Consider the following 17,495-nt stretch of genomic DNA (forward strand, 5'->3'; position numbering starts at 1 on the left):
CGCCTCTTCTTCGCAGAAGAATCATCATTTCGGCCATTACCTTGGTAAAGACCCGAGGTGCCGTGGACAATCCAAACGGCAGCGTCTGAAACTGATAATGACAGTTTTGCACCACGAACCTGAGGTACCCTTGATGTGAAGGGCAAATTGGGACATGCAGGTAAGCATCCTTTATGTCCAGGGACACCATAAAGTCCCCTTCTTCCAGATTCGCTATCACTGCTCTGAGTGACTTCATCTTGAACTTGAATTTTTGTATGTACAGGTTCAAAGATTTCAGATTTAGAATAGGTCTTACCGAGCCGTCCGGCTTCGGTACCACAAATAGCGTGGAGTAATACCCCTTTCCCTGTTGTAGGAGGGGTACCTTGACTATCACCTGCTGAGAAAACAGCTTGTGAATGGCTTCCAATACCGTCGCCCTGTCTGAGGGAGACGTTGGCAAAGCAGACTTTAGGAACCGGCGAGGGGGAGACTTCTCGAATTCCAACCTGTATCCCTGAGATACTACCTGCAGAATCCAGGGGTCCACCTGTGAGCAAGCCCACTGTGCGCTGAAATTCTTGAGTCGACCCCCCACCGCTCCTGAGTCCGCTTGTAAGGCCCCAGCGTCATGCTGAGGGCTTTGCAGAACCCTGGGAGGGCTTCTGTTCCTGGGCAGGGGCTGCTTGCTGCCCTCTCTTACCCCTTCCTCTGCCCCGAGGCAGATATGACTGTCCTTTTGTCCGCTTGTTCTTATAGGACCGAAAGGACTGCGGCTGAAAAGACGGTGTCTTTTTCTGTTGGGAGGGGGTCTGAGGTAAAAAGGTGGATTTTCCGGCAGTTGCCGTGGCCACCAGATCCGATAGACCGACGCCAAATAATTCCTCCCCTTTATACGGCAATACTTCCATATGTCGTTTGGAATCCGCATCACCTGACCACTGTCACGTCCATAAACTCCTTCTGGCAGATATGGACATCGCATTTACTCTCGATGCCAGAGTGCAAATATCTCTCTGCGCATCTCGCATATAAAGGAAAGCATCCTTTAATTGCTCTATAGTCAATAAAATACTGTCCCTATCCAGGGTATCAATATTTTCAGTCAGGGAATCCAACCAGACGACCCCAGCACTGCACATCCAGGCTGAAGCGATGGCTGGTCGCAGTATAACACCAGTATGTGTGTATATACTTTTTAGGGTAGTTTCCAGTCTCCTATCCGCTGGATCCCTGAGGGCGGCCGTATCAGGAGACGGTAACGCCACTTGTTTTGATAAGCGTGTGAGCGCCTTATCCACCCTAGGGGGTGTTTCCCAGCGCGCCCTAACCTCTGGCGGGAAAGGGTATAATGCTAATAACTTTTTTGAAATTAGCATTTTTCTATCTGGGTTAACCCACGCTTCATCACATACATCATTTAATTCCTCTGATTCAGGAAAAACTACAGGTAGTTTTTTCACCCCCCACATAATACCCCTTTTTGTGGTACTTGCAGTATCAGAGATATGCAAAGCCTCCTTCATTGCCGTGATCATATAACGTGTGGCCCTACTTGAAAATACGTTTGTTTCATCACCGTCGACACTAGATTCAGTGTCTGTGTCTGGGTCTGTGTCGGCCGACTGAGGTAAAGGGCGCTTTACAGCCCCTGACGGTGTCTGAGACGCCTGGGCAGGTACTAACTGGTTTGCCGGCCGTCTCATGTCGTCAACTGATTTTTGTAATGTGCTGACATTATCACGTAATTCCATAAACAAAGCCATCCATTCCGGTGTCGACTCCCTGGGGGGTGACATCACCATTATCGGCAATTGCTCTGCCTCCACACCAACATCGTCCTCATACATGTCGACACACACGTACCGACACACAGCAGACACACAGGGAATGCTCTTATCGAAGACAGGACCCCACTAGCCCTTTGGGGAGACAGAGGGAGAGTTTGCCAGCACACACCCAAGCGCTATAATATATATGGGAACAACCTTATATAAGTGTTGTTCCTTATAGCAGCTTAAATATATCCAATATATCGCCAAAAAATGCCCCCCCTCTCTGTTTTACCCTGTTTCTGTAGTGCAGTGCAGGGGAGAGTCCTGGGAGCCTTCCTCACAGCGGAGCTGAGCAGGAAAATGGCGCTGTGTGCTGAGGAGAATAAGCCCCGCCCCCTATTTCGGCGGGCTTTTCTCCCGTAGTTTTAGATAACTGGCATGGGTTAAATACATACATATAGCCTCAATGGCTATATGTGATGTATTCTTTTGCCATAAGGTATTAAAATATTGCTGCCCAGGGCGCCCCCAGCAGCGCCCTGCACCCTCCGTGACCGCTTGGTGTGAAGTATGTGACAACAATGGCGCACAGCTGCAGTGCTGTGCGCTACCTTCATGAAGACTGAAGAGCCTTCTGCCGCCTGTTTCCGGACCTTCAATCTTCAGCATCTGTAAGGGGGGTCGGCGGCGCGGCTCCGGGACGAACCCCAGGGTGAGACCTGTGTTCCGACTCCCTCTGGAGCTAATGGTGTCCAGTAGCCTAAGAATCCAATCCATCCTGCACGCAGGTGAGTTGAAATTCTCTCCCATAAGTCCCTCGATGCAGTGAGCCTGTTGCCAGCAGGACTCACTGAAAATAAAAAACCTAAAAAACTTTTTCTAAGCAGCTCTTTAGGAGAGCCACCTAGATTGCACCCTGCTCGGACGGGCACAAAAACCTAACTGAGGCTTGGAGGAGGGTCATAGGGGGAGGAGCCAGTACACACCACCTAATCCTAAAGCTTTATTTTTGTGCCCTGTCTCCTGCGGAGCCGCTATTCCCCATGGTCCTGACGGAGTCCCCAGCATCCACTTAGGACGTTAGAGAAATATATTTTCCACGTTGTCATTATGGGGCATTGTGTGTAGAATTTTGAGGGGAAAAATGAATTTATTCCAGTTTGGAATAAGGCTGTAACATAACAAAATGTGGAAAAAGTGAAGCACTGTGAATACTTTCCGGATGCACTGTGTATACATATATATATATATATATATATATATATCTCAATATATATATATATATATATATATATAGTAACAAGCGACCTTCCACCAGACACGACGCTGACAGGTTTATAAAAGAAAAGCAGTCCGTTTACTTCCATAGGGGGTCAGTCCGAGGTGTTCGCTTGTTGCCGATTTTCGCTATACTGCGATTAGTCGCTAACTGCGCATGCGCAAGGTACGCAGAGCACATGCGCTTAGTTATTTTACTAAAAACTTAGCTGTTTTGCTGTAGCGTCTGTGGCGCTTTTCAGTCGCACTGGTGTTCGGTAAATGATTGACAGGAAAGGGGCGTTTCTGGGTGGTAACTCAGCGTTTTCCCGGCGTTGGCTAAACAATGCAGGCGTGTCAGGGAAAAATGCGGGAGTGTCTGGAGAAACGGGGGAGTGGCTGGGCGAACACAGGGAGTGTTTGTGACGTCAAACCAGGAACGAAACGGCCCGAGCTGATCGCAGTGTAGGAGTAAGTCTCGAGCTACTCAGAAACTGCTAAGAATTTTCTATTCGCAATTCTGCTAATCTTTCGTTCGCAATTCTGCTATGCTAAGATACACTCCCAGAGGGCGGCGGCCTAGCGTGTGCAATGCTGCTAAAATCAGCGAGCGAGCGAACAACTCGGAATGACCCTCACAGTACAGTAAACAGTCTTTTCACAGCATGTTCAAGGGGTACCTCAATTAGGCACCGGTTCACAAACAGCATGTACACATTCTCAGGCTCCCTGTCTCTAACCCACTGGCCCACCCTCTATCACCTGGCCACTTGTTGGCATCAGGAGCCCTGAGCCCTTGCCCTAACGAGCTCTATAAAAGTGTGGCACAGGTGTGCCTGATTGATGGGAGTGCTTGCTCCAATACCTGGACCGGACCTGCATGGATGGGATCTCCTGTATGACATTGCAGGGTATTTCTGTGTATCAACAGCAATACAATACTGTAATTTCCAACTGCCACATAATCTTTGACACAACATTAAAGAGACAACCTGCTGTGTCCCAAGACCTCCCTGGACTTCCTCTTGGTCCAACCCTATACCCAGGTTACCTTAGCCCGGGGCACCCGAACTGTTGCCCTGTCCTGCAAACACCCGGGGTGGCATCCCGACTGGACTGCCACAATATATATAAAATATATGAGAGAGAGAGAGAGAGAGAGAGAGAGAGAGAGAGAGAAATTGAAACTAAGCGCACAAATGTCAAAGAAATAACACGTAGATAATTTATAGAATTCATAAATTAAGAAACACTCCCCATTAATATCTATGGGTGGCTGCTAAAAAACAGTGTATTTGTGAAACACGCATAAAATAGTAAAAAATAAAGTTCTAAAGCGCCTACTAGTGCAAACGTACAAAGTGCAAAATGTGCTCAGGTGAACAAATATTTTGGGAATAGACTTAGCTTCTTAGTTAGTGTCTTTAGTCGTCAGACCAGCATATAATCAAGATGTAAATAAAAAAAAAATAGGGAAAATATAATGACCATCGTGTGTAACGTCTTAACTCTGCATATATGTTTAAAAGCAACAGATACTGTGTAAAATCTAGGGAAAGCTATCTCAACCAACAAGGTTTTTCCTTTTTTCAAAAACACAGTTTTAATCTCAATTAATACATACTTATTATATAGTCCACACTAAGGACGAAATGCGTTGGTACTCTTGCTGTATCCAGGAATGCCACCTTGGACTGATAAGCATTTATATTTGTGACCTCTTGTACGTGTGCTACCTACCATTACCTGCTATTTGTTATTTATTTGTTTTAAAGTATGTACTTATTGAGATTAAAACTGTGTGTTTAAAAAAAGGAAAAACCTTGTTGGTTGGGATTGCTTTCCCTAGATTTTACACAGTACCTGTTGCTTTTAAACAAATATGCAGAGTTAAGATGTTACACATGATGGTCTCTATATTTTCTCTTTTCTTTTATATACATCTCTATTATATGCTGGTCTGATGACCGAAGACGCTAACTAAGATGCTAAGTCTATCCCCAAAATATTTGTTCACCTGAGCACATTTTTACTTTGTACGTTTGTTCTAGTAGGCACTTTAGAACGTAATTTTTTTACACACACACACACACACACACACACACACACACACACACACACACACACACACACACACATATATATAGTAACACTGTAGGGGTACAGGGTGCCGTCTCCTGGGGTAGATGGCAGCAAGCAGCAGCTGAGAAATCATACAAGTCCAGTTTTGTGGTGCAACTGGCCGCAACCAGTTTTATTAAGCAGAAAATAAAATAAACATCAAAAGAAAATACCTTGCCTGTCCGGTGCTAAGAAATCATACAAGTCCAGTTTTGTGGTGCAACTGGCCGCAACCAGTTTTATTAAGCAGAAAATAAAATAAACATCAAAAGAAAATACCTTGCCTGTCCGGTGCTAACTATACACAAGACGTTCCTGACTGTCTCTAAACAAAACACAAAGAAGAAATTAGTGAGTGCGCTGTCAACGGCAGCCTGTATAGGGATGGTTAGTCCCTAAAGGGTGAGTACAGAGCAAGGAAAAATACTGGCGCCGGCTGAATCTCAAAAATAATGAACGGAAACCAATTTATCAATTAAAAAATAATCATACATTTATTAAAATAATTAAAAATATAACTTGTGTAATGTCAGGAGGGCAATTAGTAATAGAATTGAGAGTCTCTCAAATTATCCTAGGACCACTTAGATTTCCATTAGTGTAATAAGCACTGGTATTCTGGCTAGAACTCAGTCCTCCAAGGTATCCTCATATGATTTCAGATAAAGATATTACCATGGTCTCAGATGAAAGTCCCCTTGGTTCTCAATTGCAGATCGAGGTCCAATAGCAGCAGGGGAATAAGCCGAGACTTCGAATGGTAAATGCTGATAGGGATCCTGGAGGATTTAAAGTCCAAAAGTTGCCAGATAATTACAGATGGTGGTAGCAGTGTCCGTGGTCAAGAAGAAATAGAGCTCAACGCGTTTCGCTGGTCTAGGTCACCGCCAGCTTCCTCAGGAGCATATGCTCCTGATGAAGCTGGCGGTGACCTAGACCAGCGAAACGCGTTGAGCTCTATTTCTTCTTGACCACGGACACTGCTACCACCATCTGTAATTATCTGGCAACTTTTGGACTTTAAATCCTCCAGGATCCCTATCAGCATTTTCCATTCGAAGTCTCGGCTTATTCCCCTGCTGCTATTGGACCTCGATCTGCAATTGAGAACCAAGGGGACTTTCATCTGAGACCATGGTAATATCTTTATCTGAAATCATATGAGGATACCTTGGAGGACTGAGTTCTAGCCAGAATACCAGTGCTTATTACACTAATGGAAATCTAAGTGGTCCTAGGATAATTTGAGAGACTCTCAATTCTATTACTAATTGCCCTCCTGACATTACACAAGTTATATTTTTAATTATTTTAATAAATGTATGATTATTTTTTAATTGATAAATTGGTTTCCGTTCATTATTTTTGAGATTCAGCCGGCGCCAGTATTTTTCCTTGCTCTAAACAAAACACAGCATTTTCCAGTAAATACTGTATGGCTCACTTGTATAAGGAAGCATGTTTCTCCCACAAAGGTTCTGCAGTTTCTCCCCAGGCAGTCTGCGCACGCTGATCAGGCTAGCAGCCCTTTTACACTCTTGCACAGCTGGAAACCCTGATTAGCCCTCTGTGAGGCCAAAGACCCGAACTGGGCCCAATGTCTGGAACTTGCCCTCTCTCTCTCTCTCTCAGGGCCCTTATCCAGCTTTTCCAACAGACTGAAAAGGTTCTAACAAAACAAAACATTTTCCTGGAAGTTTTCCTTTTTCTAAAACATGTAAGAAAAGAACCTGGAACATACACACCTGACCTCAAACACTATTCCAGTGTTCTTGTCACATATCCACCTCCCCTGTTTCGACCTAGGGGCTGGAACACTTGTAGCCCCTAAACAGAAGATGCGGGACAAAGCATCTGCGTTGGCCAATTGTGTACCCGGTCTATGTTCAACAGTAAACTTAAAATCTTGCAACGCTAGAAACCATCAAGTTACACGAGCACTCTGACCTCTATTTACATACATCCGTTTTAAAGGGGCGTGATCTGTCACTAGTCTGAACTGTCTTCCCAAGAGGTAATATCTCAAGGTATCTAATGCCCGTATTTAACCTCCTCCATTGCGAGGCAGCACTTCTTTGGGTTAGCAGTTAACCCTGCTTCTCTGATTGAGTCCAGTACTGCTTGTACTTTAACCAAGTGGGACCCCCAGTCCATACTGTGAATTACCACATCATCCAAATAGGCAGCTGCATACTTTCTTTGGGGCCTCAAAATCTTATCCATTGCCCGTTGAAAGGTTGCTGGAGCCCCATGCAACCCAAAGGCTAACATCTTATACTGGTATAGCCCCTCCGAACCGAAAAGGCTGTTTTTTCTTTTGCGCTATCAATTAAAGGTATTTGCCAGTAACCTTTGGTCAGGTCCAACGTGGTGAGAAACCTGGCTGTTCCCAGCCTTTCTATAAGCTCATCCACACGGGGCATGGGGTATGCATCAAATTTGGACACCTCATTCAACTTACGAAAGTCATTACAGAAGCGTTTGCTACCGCCTGGCTTCGGGATGAGAACTATGGGACTGGACCACTCACTGTTAGATTCCTCTATGACTCCAAGTTCTAACATGTTTTTAACTTCTTTAGAAACAGCTTCTCGCTGAGCTTCAGGAATCCTATATGGCTGTCATGTTTTATTATGGCCGTTCGGCCAGGCAGCTCTGAAAATATCTCCCTATTTTGGATGAGAAATTCTTTAACCTGATTGTTCTGATCAGCTGATAATGTCTGACGCTTTTACTGTGGGAAGCAACCGAGGTGAAGACACAGAAGGGCAAGGCTCCGCTGACAGAGGCAACCTATCTTTCCAGGGTTTGATTAAGTTAACATGGTAGATTTGTTCGGGTTTTTTTATCTTTCCCAGTTGGTATACTTTGTAGTTAACCTCAGTCACGTTTTCCCTAATTTCAAATGGACCCTGCCATTTAGCTAGGAACTTGCTTTTCACAGTGGGTACCAAAACAAGAACTCTATCTCCAGGAACAAATTCCTGTATCTTGGCATTCCAGTTATATACCCTCTGTTGAGCACTTTGGGCCTGTTCCATGTGCTCTCTGACAATAGGTACCATGGCTGCAATCCTATCCTGCATTTGTGTTACATGTTCAATAACGCTTCTATAAGGAGTGGGCTGTCCTTCCCACGTCTCTTTGGCAATGTCCAACAGCCCTCTGGGGTGTCTACCGTACAACAAATCAAATGGAGAAAACCCTGTAGAGGACCGAGGAACTTCTCTGATGGCCATTAACAAGTAGGACAAAAAACAATCCCAGTTTTTCCCATCTCTAACAACAACCTTTTTTAACATACTTTTTAATGTTTTATTAAACCTTTCTACCAACCCATCAGTTTGGGGATGGTAGATGGACGTCCTGAGGTGAGTGACCTTAAATAATTTGCACAATTCTTTCATGACCATCAACATAAATGGGGTACCTTGGTCAGTCAAAATTTCTTTTGGTATTCCCACTCTACTAAAGACCTGCACCAGCTCCCTAGCTATCGCCTTGGTTGTGATATTGCGTAAAGGGACAGCCTCAGGATATTGAGTGGCATAGGCCATTATTACCAGGATATACTGATGGCCCCGAGCAGACTTTAACAAGGGTCCCACGAGATCCATGGCTATTCTGTCAAACAGGATCTCTATAATAGGCATGGGAACTAGTGGGCTCCTGAAATGGGGTCTAGGGACATGATACTGGCATTCAGGACAGGAAGAACAATATTCAGACACTTCTTTATAGACCCCTGGCCAAAAGAACTTTTGTAAAACTCTTTCAGTGTTTTTTTCTGCCCCTATATGTCCTGCTGTAACGTGACTATGAGCTAAATCTAGTACTGTTCTCCTATAAGGCTGGGGAACTACCAGCTGTTCCACCACATCCTCACCCCTTTTGACAATGTGGTACAAGAGCTCATTACAGATGGCCATGTGGGGATACGTAACCCTGTCACCTGGTACTACAGGTTCCCCATTAACAATCTTAACATTCTCTCTAGCCTTTATTAAGGTAGGATCCTTTAACTGTTCAGACGCAAACAGATCCTTCTTTACCTCCAGGCCAGGCACTCTTTCAGTTCTAACTACTATGTTTCTGTTCCCGGCAAGAGGGTCCTCACTGGACTTTCCATCTGTCACTTCCCCAGCCAAACTAGCAAAAGGCAAAGGGTCAGAAAGTTCAGAGGACACACGTACAGCCATAAAATCACTGGTATTATCAACTGGCTCTTTACTTCTCACATCTGTTGCTAAACGTGATTCCCACAGTTTCCAAAAATGAGGAAAATCCCTCCCTATTATGGCCTCATGCACCAAGGTGGGGACCAGTCCTACTTTAACAATTGCTGACCCACAACAAGTTTCTATATTCACTTCAGCAGTGACATAATGTTGGGTATCCCCATGTATGCAAGTTACCCCAATAGGTATTTGCTGGACCTTTAAGGGGTTCACTAACCCAGCTTTCACGAGGGTAACTAAACTTCCTGAATCTAGCAAGGCCTCTTCCCGGTTACCCTCTAAGAACACGTCACACATTTGTTTTTTCCAGCTCAGGTGAAGGTACCACTGTACAGGCTAACCTAGCAAAGAAAGACATTCTGCAACATTCAAAGGTAGCATCACATTGCATGGGTTCTTGTGTGACTGGGCAATTGGCAATAACATGACCTGGCATACCACACCTAAAACATTTAACCACACGATTATCAACCCATTTGGGCGGAACAGACCTTTCTAGCCCCACTGGCCTGTCTCCAGGGCCAGTATTTACAGTCTCTCCAGTCTTGCGTTCTCTTAACCGCCCAGCAACGTTTTCCCATGGAACAGTCTTACCAGTCCTTACCGAAGGGCGCTGTCGAGGATCTATGGGTTGCTGGGTGGTCATCAGTAGTTCCTCTTCCGCCAGATACCTCTCTACCATGTCCACTAACCGGTCAGCAGTATACAGATTTCCATGGCTCACCCACTTGCGCAGGATCATGGGCAAAGATCTCAAATAGCGGTCCATGATGACTCTTTCAACCATCTGGGGACCAGTTAATTTAATGTCTCTGGTTGTAACCATTTTTTTGTTAGGTAAATATGGTCGTGCATCTGGGAGCGAGGAGGCTTCTCCATGGCATACACCTAACGGTGCACCCGTTGTGCTCGTACTGACAGCATGACTCCCAGGCGGGTCAGGATCTCAGTTTTTAGTTTGTCATAGTCCCGAGCCTCGGCAGGGCTTAAATCAAAGTACGCTTTTTGGGGCTCACCTGAAAGAAAAGATGCTAGCAGACTGGACCACTGTGCTTTAGGCCAATTCTCACGCTCGGCAGTCCTTTCAAACGTGGTCAGCTATGCCCCCACATCATCAGCCTCCATCATTTTCTGCAAGAAGTGACTGGCCAGTATAGAACTAGGGCTGGTTAGAGCACTAACGGCGTTATCTCCAATCCGGGCTGCAAGGCTCTGCACCACTTCTGTTAAGGCCTCTCTATCCTGATGCTGTTGCCTGTAAAGTTCATCAAGAGCCACCTGCTGTTGTCTGGTGGCCTCCTGCTGAGCCACCGTAGCTTGCAGCAAGGCCTTAAGAAGTTCCTCCATGTCAACAGGTTTTTCAGGCGGCTTTGTAGCTGCTTTCACCCAGGAAATATATTGAATCCTCAGGGGTGAGTCTCAGCAACTTCACACTGGGCTGTATCTGCATAAATCACAGTTATCCGCAGGCCTCATAAAGCTGCTGCTTTCACTTAGGCGCAGAACGGAATGCTCGCATTCTCCACCAAGTTGTAACACTGTAGGGGAACAGGGTGCCGTCTCCTGGGGTAGATGGCAGCAAGCAGCAGCTGAGAAATCATACAAGTCCAGGTTTGTGGTACAACTGGGCGCAACCAGTTTTATTAAGCAGAAAATAAAATAAACATCAAAAGAAAATACCTTGCCTGTCCGGTGCTAACTATACACAAGACGTTCCTGACTGTCTCTAAACAAAACACAGCATTTTCCAGTAAATACTGTATGGCTCACTTGTATAAGGAAGCATGTTTCTCCAACAAAGGTTCTGCAGTGTCTCCCCAGGCAGTCTGTGCACACTGATCAGGCTAGCAGCCCTATAACACTCTTGCACAGCTGAAAGCCCTGATTAGCCCTCTGTGAGGCCAAAGACCCGAACTGGGCCCGATGTCTGGAACTTGCCCTCTCTCTCTCTCTCTCTCAGGGCCCTTATCCAGCTTTTCCAACAGACTGAAAAGGTTCTAACAAAACAAAACATTTTCCTGGAAGTTTTCCTTTTTCTAAAACGTGTAAGACAAGAACCTGGGACAAACATACCTGCCCTCAAACACTATTCCTGTGATCTTGTAACAATATATATATATATATATATACACTGTATATATATATATATATATATAAGTAAATTATGGATTAGCTACCATAGGCCAATAAGGGGGTAAATCTGTGGCTCTATGGTATAGAAGAAGGCAGGAATAGTGTTCCTGGCCTTGCAAAAGATCCCAGAAAGGGATTGAAATGCATTGGGATCTGCTTTATACGTGAACACCTAACTGTAGAATATAATTTGTGTTATTTGAATGTAAAAAATAAAAATACAGCTGAAATAGTTGGCAATAAGCGTATCTCTTATCTGCTTTACACTTCCTGTGCTCACATAGTCGGTTGTTGGTAACAAAATCTGCCTGCTTAACAATAGAATGGTGTAGAAGCTCAAATCTCCTGTCTCTTATTATTCTATTAATTAATTTCAAGTTAGTTTTTTATTTTTATTTGCATTTGATTTGCAAATCGGATGTTAGTTAATGAGGAGATCCTATATTTGACTATGGTAAAACATCTATGTTTTACAGAAATTTGATTTTGAGTGGGATTTTAGTGTAATTCTGTTTTATGTTTGATTTGACATTCGATTTTGCCTTTAGTAAGTCTCCAAAGTCAAAATCGAATGGAAATTGAATGTCAAATCCCCCAAAAATGAAAATCAATTATCAGTAAATATACGCCCAGATCCCCACAAATTACTGTACATTCATTAACATAGACCCTCGAGGACTCGCTTTGCTCACCTCACTTCGGGCAAGGTTATGGGTAGGTTACTATTCCCAATCAAATTCCATGTGGAAAGTAAACCAATCAAAGGTTGAACAAAATGTGAAAAACTTGTGTCGACCTTTTGTACTGTCCGCCTTCTACCTGTTGACCTTTTGACCCGGTCGACCATGTGTCTAGATTGACTGTCTATCCATGGTCCAGATGCCGATCCTTACATGGCCACTGAGTTAAAAGCATAATTAAGTATTAGTCAAACAGCTGTTAAAATGTCGTTATTGCTCCCCAATATCCTCATGTGAGAAGAAACAAACTGACATTATTATTAATGACCAGAGCTAGAGTAAGAAATCTTGGGGCACAAAGCAACACACTGGTTTGGGCCTCATTCACACCTCTGTTTGTTTGTGAAAAATAGAGAGGTAACATTGTAAAATATAAAACCAAGAAACAAATACAGCATGAGCATGAAAATTTCACACTTTTAATAATTTCATTTTACAAGTCACATTTGCATATCAGACAATTAGTAATTATTCAGTCAGTAATCTTCTACAACCATCATTGCAGTGTAGTCCTTGTAAGGAACAATGTTTTTGTCTGGGTCCACAGCAGCTGAGATCATCTCTTCCATTTCCTCTTGTGTGAATGGTTCTCCTGAGGGAGTCAATACAACCATTTGTCATATCATTCAAATTTCCCCAAACATACCTTGTCAATAAAAACAGATAATCATTACAAGTACTTATAGAACAACATAAACTAAAGCAATGTGCATTACCTTCTTCAGTCATGTATTTTATAAGTTCTTCTTTAGTGAAGAATCCCTTTTTCTTGTCATCTAAAACCTAGAGAAGAGAACTAGACATGAAATCATCTCCAAACCCTAGTACAAGTAACCATTACTAATAATAATGACATCACTAATAATGCCCAACCTCAAATGCTCGCAGGAGAACATCTCCAGGTATTGGTCTGTACCTGCAAGGAAAAGTGAGAAGGAATCCCTATTATTTCCAATCTGGTACCTGTATATCAGTTTTTTGCAGAAATTTAAGAGTATACATATAATTATATATGTGTGCATGTGTAATAAATGCTTTAACTCAGGCCTATGGAGTGCTGCATATTTTGAACAATTATATACATTTTTGCTCGGGTGTAGTATGGTATGCCCGTGGGCGGGCTCCCGGCGACCAACATGCCGACGCCGGGAGCACGACCGCCGGCATACCAACAGTGTGGCGAGCTCAAATGAGCCCCTTGCAGGCTCGGTGGCGCGCTACGCGCGCAACGCTATTTATTCTCCCTCCAGGGGGGTTGTGGACCCCCACAAGGGAGAATATCTGTCGATATGCCAGCTGTCGGGATTCCGGCGCCGGTATACTGTGCGCCGGGATCCCGACAGCCGTCAACCCAAAGACCACCCCTTTGCTCTGTGTGCTATAATTCGCGTTAGACATAATGCGTGAGTGCCGTTTAACTTGGTAGCGTTGAGCATCTTTTTTTGTGATTTTCGAGTACCGCCACGGCATGGCGCAAATTGAGGGTCTGTTTAGCGTGACTTTAGCAAGGATGTAAGAGGACACATCTGTAGGTTCTAGCATTTATCGGTATCTTCCATGAACATTTTCCTATATTGTACTCTGTATTGTATTTTCCTATATAGAACGTTATATATATATATTTGATACATATAAGTATGCCCTGTGCAGTACTCAGTGGATTTTGAAGCAATGCAATGCAATGAAATAGTTAGAATTGGACTACAATCTCCATCACATCATGTATAATGACACTTTTTGCATTGTACAGTAAAGGTGTGTACACACGGTGAGATCCTTGCTAGATCCGATTTTGACTATGCGATTCCCCTTGAACTTCCCCAGAGCCCAGATAGCACAGATAGTACAGATTTTGACTATCTGTGCTTGAGATTTTGTCTATGTACGATTTTGACTAAGTGCCAATTTTGACTGTACTTTGTATTAGATCCAATTTTGACTGTACTTTGTACACTAGATCAGCAGTGGCCAACCCGCGGCTTTCGAGCCGCATGCAGCTCTTTCATCTGCCGCATGCGGCTCGGTCAGCTCCTGGCCACCGCTGCTCCCAGCCCGAGACACATGCACGCCTCTCTGGCGGCAGTGTCTCTCTTCATACGGCGCCGGCCCGTGAGCCAATCAGAGCTCGCGGACCGGCAGCTAAGGCTCCTGATTGGCTGCCGGACCGCGAGCTTTGATTGGCTCACGGACCGGCGCCTAATTCAAGAGAGACACCGCCGCCGGAGAGTGAGCACTGAGCAGCAGCAGCGCGGTGAGCGGGGCACGGGGGCTGGTGAGCACTGTGGGGACATGTATCTGCACTGGGGGCATATCTGGCACTGTGGGGGCAAGTGTAGCTGGCACTGGGGGCATAGCTGGCACTGTGGGGGCATTTGTAGCTGGCACTGGGGGCATAGCTGGCACTGTGGGGACATGTGCAGCTGGCACTTGGGGCATAGCTGGCACTGTGGGGACATGTGTAGCTGGCACTGGGGGCATAGCTGGCACTGTGGGGACAAATGTATCTGCACTGGGGGCATATCTGGCACTGGGGGCATAGCAGGCACTGTGGGGACATATGTATCTGCACTGGGAGCTTATCTGGCACTGGGGCATATCTGGCACTGGGGGGACATGTGTAGCTGGCACTGGGGGCATAGCTGGCACTGGGGGCATAGCTGGCACTGTGGGGACATATGTATCTGGCACTGGGGCATAGCTGGCACTGTGGGGACATGTGTATCTGGCACTGGGGGCATAGCTGGCACTGTGGGGACATGTGTATCTGGCACTGTGGGTATAGCAGGCACTGTGGGGACATATGTATCTGCACTGGGGGCATATCTGGCACTAGGGCATAGCTGGCACTGTGGGGACATGTGTATCTGGCACTGGGGGCATATGTATCTGCACTGGGGGCATATCTGGCACTGGGGACATAGCAGGCACTGTGGGGACATGTGTATCTGGCACTGGGGGCATAGATGGCACTGGGGGCATATATGGCACTGTGGGGACATGTGTATCTGGCACTGTGGGCATAGCAGGCACTGTGGGGACATATGTATCTGCACGGGGGGCATATCTGGCACTGGGGCATATCTGGCACTGTGGGGACATGTATCTGGTACTGGGGGCATAGCTAGCACTTTGGGGACATATGTATATGCACTGGGGGCATAGCAGGCACTGTGGGGACATATGTATCTGCACTGGGGGGCATATCTGGCACTGGGGGCATAGCAAGCACTGTGGGGACATATATGCCTCCACAGTGCCAGATACACATATGTCCCCACAGTGCCAGATACACATATGTATCTGGCACTGTGGAGGCACCCATTTTTTGTCATTTTCATATTTACTGTACTGGGGCATTGTATGTATGTGGCACTGTACAACATGACAAAAAAACGGGGTTATGATATGAGGTCATACACCTACAAACGTCATACCGAAAGGTGTGCGCACAAAAATGGGGTGTGGCTTTGTGACAACTATGCCATGCCCCCATTTTTACGTGCGCACCATAGGCGCGTGCATGATAGTGGCTCTTGTTCTTGACTACAGATCTTTTCTGGCTCTTTGCTTCTGAATGGTTGGCCACCCCTGCACCAGATAGTCAAGATTGACTTGCCTGCACAGTCTATCAAGCCTTATGATACCGACCCCACGGGAGCATGCATTCAGGACCAACCGACCTAGTACAGTGGGCCTGTACAGATTTTGGACATGGCAAACCTGCCGGGGAATAAGCATGCTGGATAGTAAGCCTGATCCAGCGTGCAATGGACTGCTTTGATGCAGGACACCCAATTTTATTGGGATCATAAAGAACAAACAGCGAGTCCAATTTTCTGTGACGAGCTGTTTGCTTGACATACACCTTCAAAGCCCTCACAACATCAAAAGACTTTGAAGTAGCAGAGGTGTCGGTGACAACCGGAACGACCATAGGTTGGTTGATGTGAAATGCAGACACCACTTTAGGAAAAAATTGCTGATGAGTTCTGAGTTCAGCTCTGTCCTCATGGAAAATTAAATAGGGACTTTTCTAAGACAAAACCCCAGCTCCGACACACGTTTTGCTGAAGCCAAGGCCAACAGTGTGACGGTCTTCCACATAAGATATTTTACGTTCACCTCCTGTAACGGTTCAAACCAGTCCGATTGGAGGAACTACAGCACCAAATTGAGATCCCAAGGTGCCGTGGGAGGCACAAAGGGAGGTTGTATGTGCAGAACACCTTTCAAGAACGTCTGGACCTCAGGGAGAGAAGCCAATTGTTTCTGAAAGAAAATAGACAAGGCCAAAATCCAGACTTTTTTGGAGCCCAGACGCAGGCCCACATCCACACCTGACTGCAGAAAAAGCAGGAAACGTCCCAGATGAAATTCCACCGCAGAATAATTTCTGCTCTCACACCAAGAGACGTATTACTTCCAAATACGATGGTAATGCTTAGACTTTACCCCCTTCCTGGCTTGGATCATAGTCTGGATAACCTTGTTAGGGATCCCTCTCCTGGCCAGAATCAGCCGGTCAACTTCCATGCCGTCAAACAAAGCCGCGGTAAGTCCTGATACACGAACGGGCCCTGTTGCAGAAGATCCTCGCAAAGAGGTAGAGGCCACGGATCTTCGGGGAGCATCTCCAGAAGGTCCGCGTACCAGGCTCTCTTTGGCCAATCCGGAGCAATGAGTATTGCTTGAACCTTTTCCCTTTTTATTCGCTTAAGAATTCTTGGGATCAGAGGAAGTGGAGGAAACACGTACACCATCTGATAGACCCGTGGAGTCGTCAGAGCGTCTACCACCACTGCCTGTAGGTCTCTCGACCTAGAACAATACCGCCTGAGCTACTTGTGGAGACGAGAGACTATCATGTCGATCTGTGGATATCCCCATCGATGTGTCAAGCACCTGAACACTTCCGGGTGAAGGCCCCACTCCCTCGGTTGTAGGCCGTGTCTGCTGAGGAAGTCTGCTTCCCAGTTGTCTACTCCCAAAATGAAGACCGCTTACAACGCCACAGCGTTTTTCTCTGCCCAGAGGAGAATTCTTGACACCTCTGACATTGCTGCTCTGCTTTTCATTCCGCCCTGTCGGTTTATGTATGTTACTGCCGTCACATTGTCCGACTGGACCTGAATGGCCCGATCTTGAAGAAGATGTCAGGCCTGTAGAAGGGCGTTGTATATGGCCCTGAGTTCCAGAATGTTGATTAGAAGGATGACTTCCTGACTTGACCATCTTCCTTGAAACTGCAC

General features: G+C 45.7%; 1 protein-coding gene across 4 annotated transcripts in view; it reads right to left on the bottom strand.

Moving 5' to 3' along the window:
* Positions 1–12,643: 12,643 nt before the first annotated feature.
* The window catches only part of EFCAB2 (EF-hand calcium binding domain 2), a 212,103-nt gene continuing 207,251 nt past the window's right edge, over positions 12,644–17,495 (bottom strand). For all 4 annotated transcript variants that reach the window (XM_063919764.1, XM_063919766.1, XM_063919767.1 and 1 more), the window contains 3 exons: positions 13,120–13,162; positions 12,963–13,029; positions 12,644–12,838 (listed from right to left, as the gene is read on the bottom strand). In XM_063919764.1, coding sequence (XP_063775834.1) covers positions 12,723–12,838; positions 12,963–13,029; positions 13,120–13,162 — 226 coding nt within the window. In that variant the 3' untranslated portion in view covers positions 12,644–12,722. The remainder of the gene's footprint in view (positions 12,839–12,962; positions 13,030–13,119; positions 13,163–17,495) is intronic.

This window comes from Pseudophryne corroboree, chromosome 4, assembly GCF_028390025.1.
Source record: "Pseudophryne corroboree isolate aPseCor3 chromosome 4, aPseCor3.hap2, whole genome shotgun sequence".
NCBI classification, from domain to species: Eukaryota; Metazoa; Chordata; class Amphibia; order Anura; family Myobatrachidae; genus Pseudophryne; species Pseudophryne corroboree.